The 19,749-nt window shown below is 37.1% G+C and overlaps 1 protein-coding gene and 1 pseudogene across 1 annotated transcript; one reads left to right on the plus strand and one right to left on the minus strand.

Annotated features, from left to right (window-relative positions):
• Positions 1–1,446: 1,446 nt before the first annotated feature.
• On the minus strand, positions 1,447–2,443 carry LOC130860927 (olfactory receptor 149-like; annotated as a pseudogene).
• An 11,895-nt stretch (positions 2,444–14,338) lies between these two features.
• On the plus strand, positions 14,339–15,294 carry LOC130860652 (olfactory receptor 8B3-like). Its single transcript, XM_057749149.1, has one exon. It carries the CDS (start codon positions 14,368–14,370, stop codon positions 15,292–15,294), a length of 927 nt encoding a protein of 308 aa, XP_057605132.1. The 5' UTR covers positions 14,339–14,367.
• Positions 15,295–19,749: the final 4,455 nt, after the last annotated feature.

Below are 19,749 nucleotides of genomic sequence, written 5' to 3' on the forward strand. Positions count from 1 at the left end.
GAGCCAGAAGATGAAGCTGCCCTTTTGACTCTGGAGATACTTGATAGATAAGAAATAACTGACAGATACTGAGGTTCTGCTTCCTCAACCACACCAAAACTCATATGAGACTCAGAATTTCATCTATTCAACAAATGAGCTGTCAGTTCTGTACAGTCAGTCCCCAACTGGCTGTTGGTTTTCTCTTTACCCTCCCTGAACCTACTTTACTTTTACTCTTGGAATCTGCTTTGCTAAAACTTATTCACTTATGCTAGCACAATGGAGTGATGATTTTGTAAAGTCTGATTCAAAACAGAGAGAAATGAGAATCTGACTTGCTTAGTATAAGGAAGATTTCACCCAGAAAATGACATTTTACCTGGGTCTTTAATGATAAGAATGAATTTGTTCAGCTGGAGACTCTGGAAGGAGCATTTGTGGGAGAGAGAATAAAAGACAGAGTTTAAGAGAAGTGAGCAGGGGAAATGTTCTTCCCTTCAAAAACATGCTTCATCTCATCATCCTGACATGAGCCCCTAAACACAATGTTGTGACTGGTTTAAATGTGGCAGATTCCCTGACTGAACTCTTATCCTGGAAATAAACAAAAGGAGAGCAGAATTGCCTCTTCCTCTTCCCCTTCTCTTGCCACCATCCCCCTCTCTTCCCATCACCCCTTTCTTCTCTCATCTCCCCTTTCACTTTCCTTCAAATCACTGCCTGGATTGGAATAGCAAGTCTCTCATGCTGAGCTCATTAGGCAAAAGAACAAAGGAAAGTTAGGAGGACAGCACTAAAGTCACAGCTTTCTGGTACACAAAGTATCCAGAAGCATAGAACATTAGCAGTTTAGATTTTGCATTGACCCCTGGTGGCGCTTGGGATTATAAAGACAAACTAAAGTTGCTAACACTGCAAAACAACAGAATTAGTCACCCCTTCACAGACTCTCCCTGGTTACCTTCTTCATCATCTCTTTCATCCACAGCTTAGCTCCTAGTCAAGGCTTGTTTTTGTGTTGAAGACCAACAGACAGGCTTCATGGGTGATACAGCGCATTGTTACCTATGATTCACTCATTAAGAGACCTACTTGAGGTCTCATCCAGAAGCCTTTTTCCTTTACACAAATTCTTTTCATCTCAGAAGTCACAGACTGCCATTGGAAGTCATATGGTTGATACTTTCCCATGTTTCTGCAACACTTGTACCATCAAATGAGGGCTTTCTGATGCAGGCATTTGAGAGGTTTATTATATAAACATGCCAGACAAGATGAGGAAGTGCTAGGGTAAGGGAGAAGGGAAGAGGAGAGGATTAGGAGGAATGGAATACAAAGAGGGAGGGACAGAAGGTTTAGGCTATTTTATTGCCAACTGGTATCTTATCATCCCTCCTGAGTAGGATAATTTCTCTGTTATGTGACCTTGAGCGATTCACTTCATGTCTTGAAATCTTACTGTCTTCATCTGTAAAAGGGAGCAGTGATAGTATCTGCACAAATTCCTTTCATAAGCAATGTGGAATGGTCTCTACCATTTCTCAGCAAGGAAGGCCACCTGCTGTGCACCTTCATTAGAGAATATTTCACTTCCTTATTTCTCAGGCTGTAGATCAAGGGGTGCTGCATGGGGATGACAAGGTTATTCAGGACCTGAACAGTTGCATTAGGCCAGGGGTTAGGTGTGGGCTGCAGGTAGATGAGAACCACTGGCACAAAGGAGAGGAGGATGGCAGTGAGGTGGGCACTGCAGGTGGAAAAGGCACAATGTCGGCCTTCAGTAGAGCGGATTTGAAGAATGGAGAAAACAATGCAGCTGTAGGAGGTGAGGATGAGGAGGAAACAGCTGAGGGTTGTGAGGCCAACACTGATGAACCCCACCATCTCCAGGGCTGAGGTGTCTGCACAAGCCAGCTTCAGCATCACTGGGATATCACGGAAGTAATAATCTACCTCCCTGGGGCCACAGTAGGACAATTGGAAGGTAAGAGTAGTTAGAATGGTGGCCTGAATACAGCCAAAAAATGAGGTCCCCGTGGCCAGGATAGTGCACACTCTGTGACTCATGATGACTGTGTAGCACAGAGGGTAACATATGGCAACAAAGTGGTCATAGGCCATTACTGTGTACAGGAAACACTCAGCACATCCCAGGAAATGTTGGAAGAAGAGCTGGGACACACAGCCTGCATAGGAGATGTCTTGGCTGTTCCCTGAGAGGTAGAAAAGCATCTTAGGGGAACTCACAGAAGGAAAAATTATGTCACACACAGTTTACACAGGAAGAAGTACATGGGAGTGTGAAGTCAACTGGAGGAGACAATTGCCAGTAGGAGGAGCATGTTCCCCTAAGGGTAAAGATGTAGAAGGACAAAAACAGGGCAAAGTGTATGATCTCCTGATCCTCTGTGTGTGGGATGTCCAGAAGAATAAACTCAGTTACCAGTGAGGCATTCCTCATCTTTGTTGGAATGTTGGACTTCAAAATAGAACACAGGTCTGCAGAGTGTGAATACTGATGTCAAACTGAGAAGCTATTTAATAAATAATAAGCAATTATTTATTTACCACCTTATGTATCCTTCGAGCAAGAGTTACTTAGAAAAAAACATTAATAACCTAAATACTTTTAAAGGAAGATTATAAATATGTAAAGCGGCTTTAAATCATCCCATACAAAAATGGTTTAATAAAAATAACAGCTAACATTGACTGAGCATTTGCCAGTGTTATGCTAATTTTTTTATGTTCTTTTATTTTTAAATTTAAGTCTTAAAAACTACCTTTATTAATTGAAAGAGGAAATAGAAACACAGAGATTTTAATGACTTCATCATATAGGTAGAAAGTAACTGATCTGAGGTTAAAACTCAGGTCCAATTGCAGAGCCACACATCTAACCCTTTTACTGTGAAAGCTCCCAGGAAATTTTGCTTAGAGAAGCAGAGACCTGACACTCATCTCCAAATACTTGAAGAGCTGCTATGTAGATGTGCTGTGTGCTTTTCCATGGTGAAGAATCAGTAAAAAAAACAAAAACAAAAAACAAAAAAAAAAAACAGTGGACTAATCAAAAGTTAGATTTTATTTCAGTAGAGAAAAAAAATTATGGGTAAGTTGCCTTGTGAAAGATCGTTTTCTCCTCACGATAAGGGTTTGAGTATGGGTAAGATGTTGTTCTTTCAGAGACCTGATGACCATGCATTCCCAATTTGGATACAAAGTTATCCTACATGCACCCTTAATACCCTCTGAAATTCTTTGACTTTATTACATTGCTCATCTTTTCAAATATATCTGAAAAGTCACAATAAAACTTTAACAAATGGTTCTCCTGTTGAACAGGTGGCTTTGATTTCAGTATGATAAATCTATCCACCTCTATAACAATAAGAATTATGAATATAGCTATACGAGCTACAATAACAACTTAATACCATTCTTAATTTATCTTAATAGAAGAGACACACATGCCATGGGGAGGCCAGAATGCCACTGAGCAACAGCCCCTTAAAATGACAGAAACTCTTTGGGATGCTTTTGTGTATGGTCCATAGTTAAAAAATAAAAAAGACAAACACCTGAGTTATGTTAATATAAATATGTCCAGACACCGTGCTGAATGCTTCATTGTACATTAACACCTTTAGTCCTTACCATAATTGTATGAGACAGGTAGTGTTAATTCCTGTTTACATTAGGAAATTAAGGCACAGAAAGTTTAAGCAAATTGACCAAGTTCCTCACCTGTTAGATGGTAGAGTTGGATCTCACACAAAAAAGGATAAAAACATCTTCTGAGTTACTAATTCTGACTTCCTGACTTTCATTAATAAATAATGGTAAATTTAAGTAAAGTTATTTTTATATTGCTTAATTGTTATAATGTAATTTTATAACCTATTAATTCTAACATATTCCTTGTAATGTAGTGGTAATTAACCCCAATTTCCAAAAAAAACCACTGAAATTCAGTTAGAAACTTTTCTAAAACTAAAAAGTGAAGAGAAAGTCATACCCAAATCTTCTGACTCCAAGTTTAGTTTTCTTTCCACTATGCCTTCATTGCCAAAAGAAAACAAACAAACAAACAAACAAAAACCTCAAAAAAATAAAAGAGAACAAACAAACAAACAATACAGAAAGCAATTGCCCCTTTGTGATGGAAAAAACCACTCACAGAGTCATTCTTCGTATTTGGAGAAGTCTTCCTGGCATCCGCATAACCATGTCTTTATCTACTATTCTTTGAAAAATTTATGGTACTAGATTGTAGCTCCAGAGAGGGAGGTGAGTCTCTCAGGATCATATTTTATCCCAGTAGGTCCCACAGCTGCAGAGAAATTTCATTTCCTAAGAACAATCCCCAAGATCATAACTCAGATTATGGTTTAACATAAATGAAAATTTGCATGATTCAGAAATAACAGTCTATTGCTTCTCGGCCTTTTGGCTAAGATCAAGTGCAGAAATAACAGTCTGCCTCTTTAGTTAACTCCTATTTATGAGTTCCAATATTCAGTAACCTTGCAGACTTTTCCCCCCACCCAACTGGCCTGAAATGTTCTCACTCATAGAAATAAATCCCACCTTGCAGTTCAGAGATGGAGATGCAGATGTGGAGAACAAACATATGGACACCAAGTGGGGAAAGTGGGGGTGGGGGTGGGGAGGTTGGGGTGGGAGGAACTGGGAGATTGGGATTGCCATATATACATTACTAATAAGAAAAAAATATCAAATTGTACACTTCAAATATGTGCAGTTTACTGTATTGCAATCATATCTCAATAAAAGTTCTTAAAAAAAAATGAAGTACCTTCCTTGGTACAAGTATGGATTAATTAAATGCTTACTTGTTTAAAAGTGAAAAAAAAAGCAAAAGAAAAAATACCTCCTCTTTAATTGGGAGTTGAAGTTTTACTTTTGCAAGTTAATATAAATACACATTTATATTAACACAAAAGCATTTATGTAAAATAAATATTCACATATTACTGTGTGTGTGCACGGATGGGTGGTAGAAGAGAGTCAAAAAACCAAAGAGGAAAACATCAAGCATGGCTCTTTCAACCCTGATACCTCAAAGACTGATAAATTGAATGTAACTGGAGGGAAGGATACTTTTTCATATGATTCAGATTATGCATATGGAAGAAAAGTCCAACAGGAGTTTGGAAAGGAAGATCTAGGATTCACTCTAGATATTGTGGCGGATGGTATAGACTTGTAGGTTATCCTCCTCAACATAAGAGCTGAAGCTATGAAAGAACATGATGTATCACTGATACCATAATTCTCCTTCCCGTCGTTTATAGATGTAAAGCATTCCTGAAAAAAAAAAGAAGATAGGCTGATCTGGCTAAATCATTATAAGACATGTTACGGGAACAGTTGAATGTAGTGTCTCTTGTGCACTTCAGAAAAGGAAACTTTCACAAATATTTGAGCATAAACCCTTACTAATTTTTATAATACCTATCTTTCCTAAGTGTCTTTCATTTTGTCATTGTAAAAACTCATTTCTAATAATAATGTCTAATTTCATCAACAAAAGAAGCTGCAGGGGCAAACACTTGTATTTACCCTATGTAAACCACCTTCTTTTCACATTTCATAATGTAGAGAACAATTGTATGGATACCAAGGGGGAAAGAGTGGGTGGGATGAATTGGAAGATTGGGATTGACATATATACACTATTGATACTATGTATAAAATAGATAACTAATGAGAACCTTCGGTATATCACAGGGAACTCTACTCAATGCTCTGTGGTGACCTAAATGGGAAGGAAATCCAAAAAAGAGGGGATATATGTATACATATAGCTGATTCATTTTGCTGTACAGTAGAAACTAACACAACATTGTAAACCAACTATACTCCAATAAAAATTTTTAAAAAAAATCTCAAATGTACCAACATTTCCAACAATTCCTAACATCCCATTGGTCCATAGTAATTTGTCTTAGTGTGCTGATCTAACAGTGTAGCATCTATTATGTTACATTATTTTCACATATCAGTTAGGCAACAATCAAGTTATTTTCAAAAGTCTATAGATCTGTCTTTTAGATCTATACAGAGTACATTTTGTATAGATCTTCGATATATTCTTCTATGCATTTTGAAGATCACAGAAGTTATATTAGGCAATAAAATACTTAAGAATGGGTATGACTGACCTAACATACAAAACCCTTCTTAGAATATGAGAAAACTGAAGAAGGCTTCTGCCCATCAATGCATTTCAGTCCAATTTTGTCAGAATATTAACTTTCCATCTGGTTCTCATTATGTCTCTGGAGCCCCTTTCCAGTGGTTCTGGATCCCCCGAATTATCAGGTAACACAGGAAGTACAGAAATGAGTGTGTCTGGCTTTCATATTCTTAGCAGACTTGATTGAATCCATGATGATCTATGAATCACAAGTATGGGCATTAAAACACCCTAAGCCCAGCTTCAGGAAACAAACTTTCACAAATAACTTATGCTAGTTAACATCCTTCATATATCTAAATGACCTTCAAAATTCACTTCTTGTTCAGTTCTCTCTCATCACCATAAATAACTGATTGTGCAAAAGCAATTGGGGCTATTATTAAGCCAAGTAGAATGAGAGGGTTGATGTGCCTCTTTTGGGATCTCATCCAGTGATAGCATCTTCATCTTGTAACACTGAGCTTATCTGCCTTAGAAACCCATTAACTTAGTAAAGGCAAGCCTGGTGCTCCCAGTATCTTAGTGCCAAAAATATGGAATAGATTCACACTTATTTTCTAGAGTATACTCCAGCCACACATCAAAACCAAGGCAAACTCAAGGTGAAACTCTAAGTATCACCTAGCATCAACAAAAAAGGAATATTGTAAAAAGACTTAAAGAGAATACATGATACACTAACCTGGGGAATGAATTATACTAGGTCAGAGGATTTTCATTTATTATAAAAAGTGTCACTTAGGAAAACAAAATAGAGGAGGTAAGCACACAGCATGATTTGTAATTTCTCTGCCAATGTATTTTTACCCCATAAATTAGGACTCCAGATTCCACATCCCAATTTCATTTTTATATCCCCTTTAAAAAGAACTAGTGTTGAATCACGTTATATTTCCTGTCATTCTGAATTATTTCAGATTGCTAAATGTGTTCTTTCCAAGAAGTTGATTAAATGTCTGTGTACATTTACTGTCCCACGTGACAGTTTTATCATTGTTAGAGGTTTCAGTAATTGAAATGCGAAAGAGAAGCTCAGGTTATTTTCCTTTCAAAATTATGTTCCTTGGAACCACATTATGATGGTTTTCAAGCTCTTGTATGTTGGATGTCTTAAGCTGCAGTTTAGGGCCACGGTCCTCAACTTTTTGGCACCAGGGAACAGTTTCATGAAAGACAGTTTTTCCATGGATGGGGGGTAGGGTATGGTTTTGGGATGATTCAAGCACATTTATTGTGCACTTTATTTCTATTATTATTGCATCAGCTCCACCTCAGATCATTAGGCGTTAGATCCAGGGGGTTGGGGACCCCTGGTTTTGGGGGATCCTTTCTAATTACAGGAAGGTACTTCTTTCCTTCAACACTGTGATCTGAGCTGTGACAAGTCTGTACTATACACTATGTAAATGGATAACAAGTCAATTGCAAACCAACTGAATGTACAAACCTTAGTGCTGGTGCTGAAATCTTTTCAGAATAGTCATGATCTCAAAGTTTGTTTCAGAATTTGAAAGCATCAATTGTCAATCCAAACTGTAGATGAAACATGAATGAATGTCGAATTCTCATGCTTTAGGTATACTTCCTTTTAAATTTTTTGGTTCTCTGCTATTTTGCCATATTGTTTCATTTAAATTTCCTACATGCTAACTTCATTTGTGTGATTGAAATAAAATTGCAATATATAAAAAAAATTAAAAGTTCAAAAAATGATATGATTGAGGAATGATGAAAGACAACTGGGGCCGGTGTGGAAGAGGGGGAGACAGGGAAAGAGATGGAAAAGTTTTGAGAAGCAAAGTACTGGGCACCTTGCAGCTTCTTCCAGCCTGTCGCTCACTCTGACTAAGGATATTTTTCTAAGGATCATTCTGTTTCTCTTGATGCTTACCTCTCTCTGTTTTATTTATTTATTTTTTTTCTTGTCTTTTTTTTTTTTTACCTCTGTCACTTTTTGGTTCTTATGTAGATTAACATGCATAGGACTTGGGCACTGAGTCTTAGAAAATTAAACCGCTCTAGAGGTATATCAGTCAACATGCTAATAGTATATGGAAAATAAATGTGACTGAGGAAAAATCTCTGATATACAGGAAAGAATGAAAACAGAGAAACCAGAAATCTTATGATTTGCCCCAGCTTCATCACATGTTTGGTGCATGAACTCAGAAAATAGAAGAGAAAGGGCCTAGGAGGTAAGTTGCAGGGAAAAGGAGGCCTCTGAGCATGACTGCTCCGGGCCAAATGCAAAGTTTAGTGATTATGAAGTGTGAAGCAGTGCCTGAGAGCAGAGCTGTCTCTATTATGTTAATATAATGCAAATGTGATGCCTGCCTGCCTAGGTACTGTCAGTGCAGACTAATCTTACCTGTCATATCTCTGCTTTAACAGCAGGAATACATCCCTGTTGTCCATAGCCTATTCTTCATTTGAGACTCCTCAGCTTTACACAGTGTCCTTTATTTTATGAAACTCAACTCTCCTGTTTTCTTTCCACTACTGTCTCCTGTCTTCCTGTTATACATCACCACTGGAGTTGTTCACCTCCCTCTGGCTGATAAGTACTTCCTGTTTGATGGACATTCATTTATCCTTTCGTTTTGTCTGTTCCTTGACAGATTGTGTTCATCATTAAAGGTCTGACTCTCATCTAACCTTTCTTGCAAAGCCATCCTAGAGCCCCCGAGCGGAGTTATTAACTCACTGCTCTGCACTCTTATCGCGTCTGTTTGGATGTCACAGCTACAGTTCTCTGGAAGAGGGGTTAAGGGGGAATTCATTGAAGTCAAACTGACTGGGCTCTAATCCTGTCTCTGCCTTTTCCTGAGTGTGTAACATTTAAAAAGGCATTTAACCTCTCCATGCCTCAGATGTAGAATAGAGATAGTATCTACCATACAGCTTAGTTATGAGAATTTAATGAGTTAATAAATATATTTGCTTCAGTTAATGCCTCACACCTAGAAAGCCCCATGTAAGTGTTTGCTATTGTTATTTCCACATTTCATTATGAATAATTCTATATCTATATTCTATATCCTATTTGTTCATTTTAAAAATACACAACTTGGGAAGTGCTGTTTATCTATCTGTCTACATGCATATGTATCTGTAAAAAAATAAATGTATACACTCATGTAAAACCAATACCATAATCAAGATGATGAACATACCCACCGTCCACATTTTCTCCTGTCTCCCTGTAATCCCCACTTCTGTCCCCAGGGAAACAATGATCTCCTTTCTGTCAATACAGACTAGTTTAATTTTTCTAGAATTTTATATAGATCGAATCATATAAATGTACTTTTTTGGAGAATGGGTGTCTGGTTCCTTCTCCCTAGTGTACTTATTTTGAGATTTCTCCATGTTGCTGGGTGTATCAGTGGTTCATTGCTTTTATTGATGAGCAGCTTTCCACTTGATAATAAACCACGCACTGTTTCCTATTGATGGTCATTGTGTCATCTCCAGTACTGGGCTTTTGTAAATGAAGCTGCTATGAATCTTCATGTATAAATCCTTTTATAAACTTATGGTTTCATTTCCCTTGGTTAAATACTTTCATGAGAAATGACTGCATAATATGGCAGATTATATTTAACCTTTTAAGGAACTGTAAAAATGTTTTTTTTTTTTTAAGTGACTGTATCATTTTAGATTCCCCCCAGCAGATTATAATAGTTCCAGTCAATCCACATTCTTGCTGACACTTTTAATGTTACTCATTCTAATGGATGTGCAGTGGCATCTCTTCATGTGCTTATTGGCATCCATATCTCTTTTGTAGTAATTCAAATTATTTTGTCTATTTTAGGGGTTGTTTTTTTTCTTATTGTTAAGTTTTAACGGTTTATATATATTCTAGAACAAGACTTTCTTTAGGTATATGGCTTGCAAATGTGTTCTGTGACTTGTCTTTTATTCTCTTAACAATGTTTTTGAAAAGCAATTTTTTTTTAATTTTGATGAAACCCACATTATCAATTTTTTATGAATTATGCTTTTGGAGTCATATCTAGAAACTTTTTCCTAGCCTGAGGTTGGTTGTCAACACAATTTAATGACTTAAGAAATCACAATTTACCACATCTGTGTTGGAATTTGCCACAGAAGGAACTCAGGATCAGTATTTCTTAATCCTTGTATAGAAACAACATTTTACCAGCTCTCTTACAGATTCTTGAAGAATTCTCCAAACTTACACTTAATTGAATTAAAACTAAAAAAAGCCATTTATAGCACTTGAAGTGGTTAAAGGATGAAGACTGCATTGTATATATAGTGGTTTTCATACAAATATTTTATAGGAGGAAAATACATATCAATAAAATTATCAAGGATCTACTAGGTAGGAGGCATTCTGGCAGTGAACCATATGTACAGGAGGATACACTGATGTAGACTACAGTCCAGCGTGGATTTTAACAGTAAACAAGCAGTCACAAACTAGAATAATAGATGTTAAAGCGGGGAGATATTGGATTAGGCACAGTAAGAACATATAGGTGGATCTGTAACTCAGATTTAAATAGTCAATAGAGAAATAGCTCAGAAAATGAAGGTGTGGGGTGAGATATGATGGGAAAGAGAGTTTTCCAGACTAGAGATGTGCAAAAGGCAAAGAGTACATAATTTTGCTAAGATGTGTGTGTGTGTATGTGTGTGTGTGTGTTTTTTCCCATTGGGTAGAGGAAAGGACATTGGTAGTAACTGCTAGGAGATATTTTCATTAATTGAGGGTTTTTTATCAATTGTATAGGAAGGAAAGGGGAGGTGATATTGATGGCATTAGTTGGTCCATGTATCCAAGTCATCCTTAGTGTTTTTTTAATGTGTGTCTCAATGATATTTATGAGAGAAAAAAAAAAAAAAAAGCTGAGAGAAATGGCATCACAGGACTTAGTAATAAGAAATAATGTCAATTGAATTCCACTAAATATGTGGATATATATTGCTAAATATATGTTGACATATGGGCTAAAATTAAACATCAATTTATACAGTGTAGTAGCCAATGACAGCCTAAAATCAGTCTCATATTATTTCTGATCACAAGAATATTCTTATGCCCAGCATTTTCTTCAGGGCAATACTAACGTCTTTATCCTGTAGGCTGTAGATCAGGGGATTCAGCGTGGGCACAACGATAGTATAAAACACAGAGGACACTTTCCCTTGGGCCATGGAACTGACTGATGGTGACTGCAGGTATATGAATGCAGCAGATCCATAAAAGACCACAACTGCCAACATGTGGGAGCTGCATGTGCTGAAGGCTTTGGACCTACCCTCGGTGGAGAGAATGTGGAAGATGCTGGAAATAATGAATATGTAGGAGCTAGATTTTTTGATGATGGCCATTCTGACTGGTGTGAGGTGATACCTCATTGTGGCTTCGACTTGCATTTCCCCAATGATTAGTGATGTTGAGCATCTTTTCATGTGTTTGTTAGCCATCTGCATGTCTTCTTTGGAGAAATGTCTGTTTAGGTCTTGTGCCCATTTTTGGATTAGATTATTTGCTTTTTTGGTATTAAGCTTCATGAGCTGCTTGTATATTTTGGAGATTAATCCTTTGTCTATTGCTTCGTTGGCAAATATTTTCTCCCATTCTGAGGACTGTCTTCTTGTCTTGTTTATGGTTTCTTTTGCTGTGTAAAAGCTTTTAAATTTCATTAGGTCCCATTTGTTTATTTTTGATTTTATTTTAATTATTCTAGGAGGTGGATCAAAAAGGATCTTCCTTTGACAGAATGGCCATCATCAAAAAATCTAGAAACAATAAATGCTGGAGAGGCTGTGGAGAAAAGGGAACCCTCCTGCGCTGTTAGTGGGAATGCAAATTGGTACAGCTACTATGGAAAACAGTATGAAGATTCCTTAAAAAACTAAAAATAGAAATACCATATGACCCAACAGTCCCACTCCTGGGCATATAATCCAAAAAGAAACATGTACCATAATGTTCATTGCAATATTTATAATAGCCAGGACATGGAAACAACCTAAATGTCTATCAAAAGATGAATGAATAAAGAAGATGTGGCACATATATACAATGGAATATTATGCAGTCATAAAAAGGAATGAAATTTAGTTATTTGTAGTGAGGTGGATGGACCTAGAGTCTGTCATACAGAGCAAAGTAAGCCAGAAAGAGAAAAGCAAATACTGTATGCTAACTCAAATATATGGAATCTAAAATAGTGGTACTGATGAACCCAGTGACAGGGCAAGAATAAAGATGCAGATGTAGAGAATGGGCTTGAGGATACGGGGTGGGGGAAGAAGGGGATGCTGGGACAGAGTAAAAAAGTAGCATTTATGTATATACACTAACAAATGTAAAATAGATAGCTAGTGGGAAACAACTGCATAACATAGGGAGATCAACTCGATGATTGCTGATGACTCACAGTGGTGGGATAGGGAGGGTGGGAGGGAGTCGCAGGAGGGAAGGGATATGGGGATATATGTGTAAATACAGCTGATTCACTTTGGTGTACAGCAGAAACTGGCACATCCATGTAAAGCAATTATATTCCAATAAAGAGCTTAAAAATCAATCAACCAATAAAACTTAAAAAAAATTAAGTCAAACAATAAATGAGAGGGCTCTTTGAAAATAAATGTCTGAAATCAATGAATAGATGGATAATGAAATATAAGGATGGTAATTTTATATATCTTTGTATGGATACTACAGATAAACACTTCAACTTCTTATATCAGATGAATAAACACACTATCCAAAGAACATGATCTGGCTATAATGAGTAAGATGTTTTCACGTTTTAACTGGGATGTGGACTTTTTTACCTAGTCTCTGGATTTCTCATAAAGGAAATCTGTACAAGAAAAGTTTTTGAATCAGTGTGTTTATGAAGGATAGGTGGTTCTAGGGCTTCATTTTCTCCTACCTTGCTGAATAGGAAATAGGAATTTATTTTCAGCTTTTCCTTGGGGGATGTACAATCCCTATAGTGAAGGGAAAAACTTGAGTAAAATGTTGAATTCCAAGGGACTAAAGACACACAATGGTCCTATGTGTAAATAAAATCCCCTCAGTTCTCTATTATACCTAGAATGTTTCCCTGGGGAAGAGTCTGAGCAAGCTTCTGTCCTGGTATAACTGAGTGTTACATTATTACACTCACATTAAATCTTCTGTGGCTTACCAAGTGGCAAATATGATAATAATAAAAACTATTTTGTCTGCTGCTTGAGAGGATTCATAATCAGCAATTATGAGATGTAGTTCTGAAAGATTTCCAGGGAATATCAGAAATTTAGTGAGGGCTACATCTTCTTGGAATCAAAGGAGCCTGAAGTTGCTCCTCCAGGACCATGGGGGTAATAACTCAGATAAGGAGATAGCAAGGTTTTCTAGCTTAAGGAGGGTGAGTTTTTGATTTCCATTTATATTAACATCTTCTGTTTGTGATGAGTGTTCAGGGATCTAAGTCATGCAACTTTCCCATTTCTGTAGTCCTGAGTTTCAAGTGAAATTGGTAGAATAACCTGCTAAAGGAAGGGTTCAAGGAAAATTTTAGAGACATTATTTCACTCAAAGGATGCATTTTATCAATCGGTTCCATGGATGGAGTTCTCATTCTTCTGCATTTATGGCTTTTACTTTGTGACATGAGGCAGTAACTTAATCTCTCCTGGATTCTGGTCTCTTAGTTTTGCTTTAGAAGATGCTCTTGTTTGTCACCCCACTAAGCCTAATCTGTGTTGGAGGCCAGCACCAGGTTGTTTGGGGTTGCTTCTTCCAGTTTTACTGGTGATGAGAGGGCTCATGTGAATGAAGAAATGGTGAGATCAGAGAAGGATGACTCTGTTCTGGTCTAGGCTTCTTCTTCTTAATTCTGTGGTTTGTACAGCAGTTATGTTTGCATATGGAAGCAAAGGCCTTCATGCTATAGGCTAAGCTTTAATGCTCTTTGCTAATATAGCTTATAAAGACTAACAAAGGAATGTCCCTGCCACTCAGTTTCATGATTATGATAAAATAGACTCTATGGTTCCAGGTTGGTCTAGTCTATGACTTACCAGCGTATTCAGCACTCTTTTGAGAAGAGAAGTTGTGGGAAAAGTTGAATTTTTCTCTGTGTAATTCTTTCTTCTGTGTCCACAGATTCTCTTAGGGAAGGATGGTTTCTGGAAATGGTTCTTTTGTGACTGAATTCCTACTTTTGGGATTAACAGACAAACCAGATCTCCAACTCCCCCTGTTCTTATTGTTCCTAGGAATGTATATGGTCACCGTGTTGGGAAATTTGGGCTTGATAATCCTAATTGTGTTGAATTCACACCTACACACCCCCATGTACTTTTTCTTGTTTAATCTGTCCTTCATAGATTTCTGTTATTCTTCTGTGTTTACACCCAAAATGCTGGTTAATTTCATATCAAAGAAGAATGTTATTTCTTACATGGGGTGCATGACCCAACTTTACTTATTGAGTTTTTTTTGTGCTTCTGAAATCTATGTTTTAACATCAATGGCCTATGATCGCTATGTGGCCATCTGTACCCCGCTTTTGTATAATGTTACCATGTCTTCTAAAATGTGTTCCAGCCTTATGTTTTGTTCATACATGATGGCATTTATTAATGCCATGGCCTTTACTGGATGCATGCTGAGACTGAACTTCTGTGATGCAAATACCATCAACCATTATTTGTGTGACATCCACCCTCTGCTCCAGCTCTCCTGCACAAGTACCTACATCAATGAGCTGGTAGTTTTTATCATGTCAGGCATCAATGTCATTGTGCCCAGTCTCACCATCTTTGTCTCTTACGGTTTCATCATCTCCAGCATCCTCCACATCAGCTCCACACAGGGCAGGTCGAAAGCCTTCAGCACCTGCAGTTCCCACATAATTGCTGTTTCTCTGTTCTTTGGATCAGGTGCATTTGTGTATCTCAAACCATCTTCTACTGTGTCTATGGATGAGGGGAAAATCTCTTCTGTCTTTTACACCAATACTGTTCCCTTGCTGAACCCCTTAATTTACAGCTTGAGGAACAAAGATGTTAAACTTGCTCTGAGAAGAACCCTGAGTAGGAGATAGTTTGATCAAAGAGTTTCTGTCTGTGCAGTTGGATATATTACAAGGAGATTCTAAGTTTAATTAATATATTATTAGTGGCAGCATTTTTATTTTTTTTTTCCTTAACATGGTAAAGAAAATTTGTCTTTTTTTAAAACTTGTTTTCAGTCTCTGTAGGGTAGGTCTTCTTTTGTTTTTCTCATGATTACCACAGTATCTTCTCTACCCTTTTCTCTTGTTTAGTAATAACATTAAGTAAATAATACATTATCCTGTCTTTTTATATCATTGTCACTTTTGAACATTCCCCCCCCCCCACCCCGGAACATAATGGTCTTCAAATAATGGAATTAGGTAACACTAGAGTGCCATTGTATCAGTGAAGGTGTTCTTATCTGCCACGTGCTACTAAAAGCATGACTTAGAGACTCTATTTCTCCTCTTTTCATGCTCCAGTTGGCAAGAATATGTTTCTTTTAAATGTCACAGTCTGACGGCCCCATAAAGACTGTGAAGGATAACCCATTTTGCATATGTAAACATAACACATCCACCTTCTTTTGGCAAAGTATTTTTTACCTTTGTGCAGTCAAGCCAACACATGACAGGTCATCAAACTATATTTATTGTATGCATGGGGAAGTTAAGGTTAGAGTGGTGAGATTTACAGAAGTCACCCAGCTTCACAAAGAAAAAGTCACAACTCTTTTTTTAATACATCTTTATTAGAGTGTAATTGCTTTACAATGATGTGTTAGGTCCTGTTGTACAGCAATGTGAATCAGCTACATTTATAGAGAGTGAAGTAAGTCAGAAAGAGAAAAACAACCGTATGCTAATTCATATACATAGAATCTAGAAAAATAGTACTGATGAACTTAGGGACAGGGAAGGATTAAAGATGCAGATATAGAGACTGGACATGAGGACACAGGGCGGTAAGGGGCAGTTGGGACATAGTGAGTGGGTAGCATTGACATATATACACTATCAACTCAACTCTTAGCCTTCTGATTTCAACCTTGCTACTTTGTAGTCTACTTTGCTCCTACTTTCTTCCATTACATTTATTTCAGGAAGGGTGAAATATAAGAAAACTCTGCTAATGTCAAAGTTGACTCTGCCTTGTCCCAAGATGATATGAATTTCTCTTGGTGTGGGTATCACTTTTTCCACTTATTTTGTAAGAAAGCAGTGTGGTTGTTCTTTTTGTTGGGAAAGAGGCAAACTTTGGGTTTAGTATATTGGGGAGCAGATTGGCTCAAACAGCAAAGCTACTTTTTCTGAAAAATTAAAAAATTAAATTTAGAATGTTTGCAACTGTTTGTAATTCAGGAACAGAACATGGACGAAAAAGGAGCCCAGAATCATGGCAATATGTCAGGACTTAGAAAGACACATGGTCAATAAGTAATAGGTCCCTCGTGGGAGTGGTCATGAGGATTAAGAACTTTGCATTTCAGTCTGAATTTATAACCTGTTTTATTGAGTATTGTCAATACATTCCACTGTCCATAAATCTTTGATAAAATTATAATGCACAATATCCATGCATTAGTGTTTGGAAATCCAGGTGGAAAAACTGTGTCCCTGTTTGGAGAACCAGGCAGAGAGAGGGCAGTTGCTGTAGGAGATAAAATAGTCAAGGGTAATCGGAACTCAAGTTAGGAAGAAGGAATTTAGAGAGAAAAATGGTGATAATGGAAGTCCCTACTTATTACTGCCTCCTTTCTGGAAGGCCCTACAAATGCTGTGGAGATCACATAATTTCTGTAGGTGGTGAAAGCATAAGTTACTTGAATTAAAAAAATAAAGCGAAACCCACAGGACTGGAGGACTTGGAAATGACTAAATCATTCCTGTTCTTGTTGACTTCCATATGCTACTTCCATTTGGATTTTTAGGTATGAAAACCTTGAATTGCAGCTGGTTCAGCAATGAGAAATTAAAGAAACATTGGATGAATAACTGGTTAGTGGGTCTGTTTTGTTTTTTTTTTTTAAGATGCTTGGGATTGCTAAATCCTTGTCTTAGGTTTAAAACAACCCCTCATTTCCCATCCCCTGATGCCAATATCAACACGATTTATTTTAAATTTACAAGTTATAGTTATATAAAATTGTTGATCTTGGCTGCAGTTCTCCGTTTTGTTTGTTTGTTTGTTTCCTTTTACTTACTCTTCTTTTTGAAAAAGTTTCTTTTCTTTATTGAAAGAAAAGTGTATATAAACAAGTAAATAGTATCTATGCTATTTGGAAATTTTTGTGGCCATTGCAGAGATGTGTTCACTGTGTTATACAGTCTATCATAATTTGAGGTGGCCACAAGAGTGTCTTAAACCTGGTCACTAATCTTTCATTTCATGAGCATCAAGATGGAAATAAAATCTGTTTCATTTATAGAAAATATAAACTTTCCTTAAACTTAATTGTCTTTAATTGCAAACAATTAATAAAAGTAGTTTCAATACCATGTTATAATTAAGCGTGGTGACAATTTTTAAAGATGTAACTTAGCAGATGGTTGAGCAACTTGAACACCTTCTAGTTAGCAATAAGTACTGCGTCTATCTATTTGGACTTGTTTCAAAAGGAGGGAAATCAAGTCAGGGTATTTTACATGCACAGCATAGTTATCCTTAGTTGTTTTTGCTTTTTTGAGTTATGTGAATGGAGCTGAAAGTAATGAGGGAAGGTATGATTCTATTGACATTGTCACCGCTGAGAGTCCACCAGGTAAAACATGGAATTTTCCTGTGCCTGTGTACTAAGCAGAGCTGTTTCTATGTCAGTGTGAGAGCTTTGATTTTCTAGGCTTAACCAAAATCGTCTTCTCAGTTAAGGACCAGAGAGTTCCCTAATTACATCTTGAATTTGTTTAATGTAAACTTTCTCTGAGCACATTGCTATTGTTGCTCAGGATCAGGTTTGGAATGAACGTGATCAGGGTGCATGAGGTTAAGGGCTGAGGAAACCCAGGAATAAAAGGGTTTTGAGTTCTGAATCGTTTTAATTCCTGAGCCCCCAACTTTATTGAACCTTATTCTTTGCTCTTACTTACACAGCCTCTCTCTGTCTTTTCTTTTATCTGTTTAACCCCTGGCAATGTGTGGCAATGTGATATCTATGACAAACAAGGCAATATAAGAGACTGATATAGAGGTAGATATTCACATAGAAAGTAGCGTTACTTCTTATATATGGAGTGATTCTAAAGTTGGTCTTGTATAGTCAACATTACTCCTGAAAATCGATTATGTCAACAAATCTCCATGTTGAGGACAGAAATGGTATCTTCTCCCGAGGCTGGCACAGTTGGTTTTTCTCTCAAGCACTGGGGCATTTCACTGTATATTCAGCCTGGCACTGCATGAACTAGTTGGTTTATATGCAGGCCTGTATCATACAAAATATGACCCTTTCAACATTAATATCTCACTCAGTGTGGGAAGTTTTAAATTCAAAAGCAGAGGTCTGCCCATACTTCGTCAGTGAGTAGGAGGCAGGTGGAATCATCTGGCCAGTTTAAAGTCTCTCCGACATCATCAAGTTGAATAGACCCACTTAAACAATAAAGCTGTGTGCAGGGTTTTGCATTTGCTCTTAGGAGAAGTGTTCACTGCTATTTTCTCTGTACTGTCATATCTGTCAGTCTGTGTGTTTCTCAGGGAAGAACTGGGAGGTACATGCTCAAGGGGTTTCTAGTGGCCATTTCATAGATGATGAGACTACTGCTCAGAGATGTTCCTGCCTTGTTCCAAATCTCAATTAATAAGTGGTTCAGCTGAGGCTAGTTGGATGTTTTCATTCTCAACTTATCAGGTTTAAAAAATATATTAGTATATAAAATTCGCTGTATTTTGAAAAATTGGTGAAACTTGAATAATGATTTTAGTGACTAATAATGCCTCTGAATACAAATAATAGCAAAATACTCAAATAAGAAAAATGTCCAGGGAACATCTTTCACATGTCATATTTGACAGAATTTTTGCCTAATTCAGAATGTGTGAATATATTCTTATTTGATACAGGCTTATAAAATGAATGGGAAGACATAAGGGTAGCCTGTAATAATCATTATTATTAACTGTTTGCTAAGTTCCAGTAAGTTGACACATTCAATGTCTTATTCAATCTTCACATCCAAGATATCTGATAGCCTTCTGTGTGGTCATCTCAGTGTGGCCGAGACTGCTAGCTGTTCATCTCGTCTTCCAGAACATAGATTCTCTAGTGGCTTTTGCAGTAAGATGTGGCATGTGCCTGAGTTCTAGATGTGATGGACACCATTCCAGGGACAGGTTGTACCTTTTCCACATTTTCTACTTTCTGTGGGATGGATGTGAATACAATGAGGTCCCCTGAAGATAATGCAACTGTAGATAATTTGAAAATATGGCTATATTTAGACATATAGAAAAGACTGCTTCAATCATAAGTATTATGAAACATAATGATTGCATCTGATATCACA

The sequence above is a fragment of the Hippopotamus amphibius genome, chromosome 9, assembly GCF_030028045.1.
Source record: "Hippopotamus amphibius kiboko isolate mHipAmp2 chromosome 9, mHipAmp2.hap2, whole genome shotgun sequence".
Taxonomy (NCBI): Eukaryota; Metazoa; Chordata; class Mammalia; order Artiodactyla; family Hippopotamidae; genus Hippopotamus; species Hippopotamus amphibius.

Bases quoted from the DNA above. Each gene is read 5' to 3' on its own strand.
- LOC130860652 (XM_057749149.1), top strand. From the start codon at position 14,368: ATGGTTTCTGGAAATGGTTCTTTTGTGACTGAATTCCTACTTTTGGGA.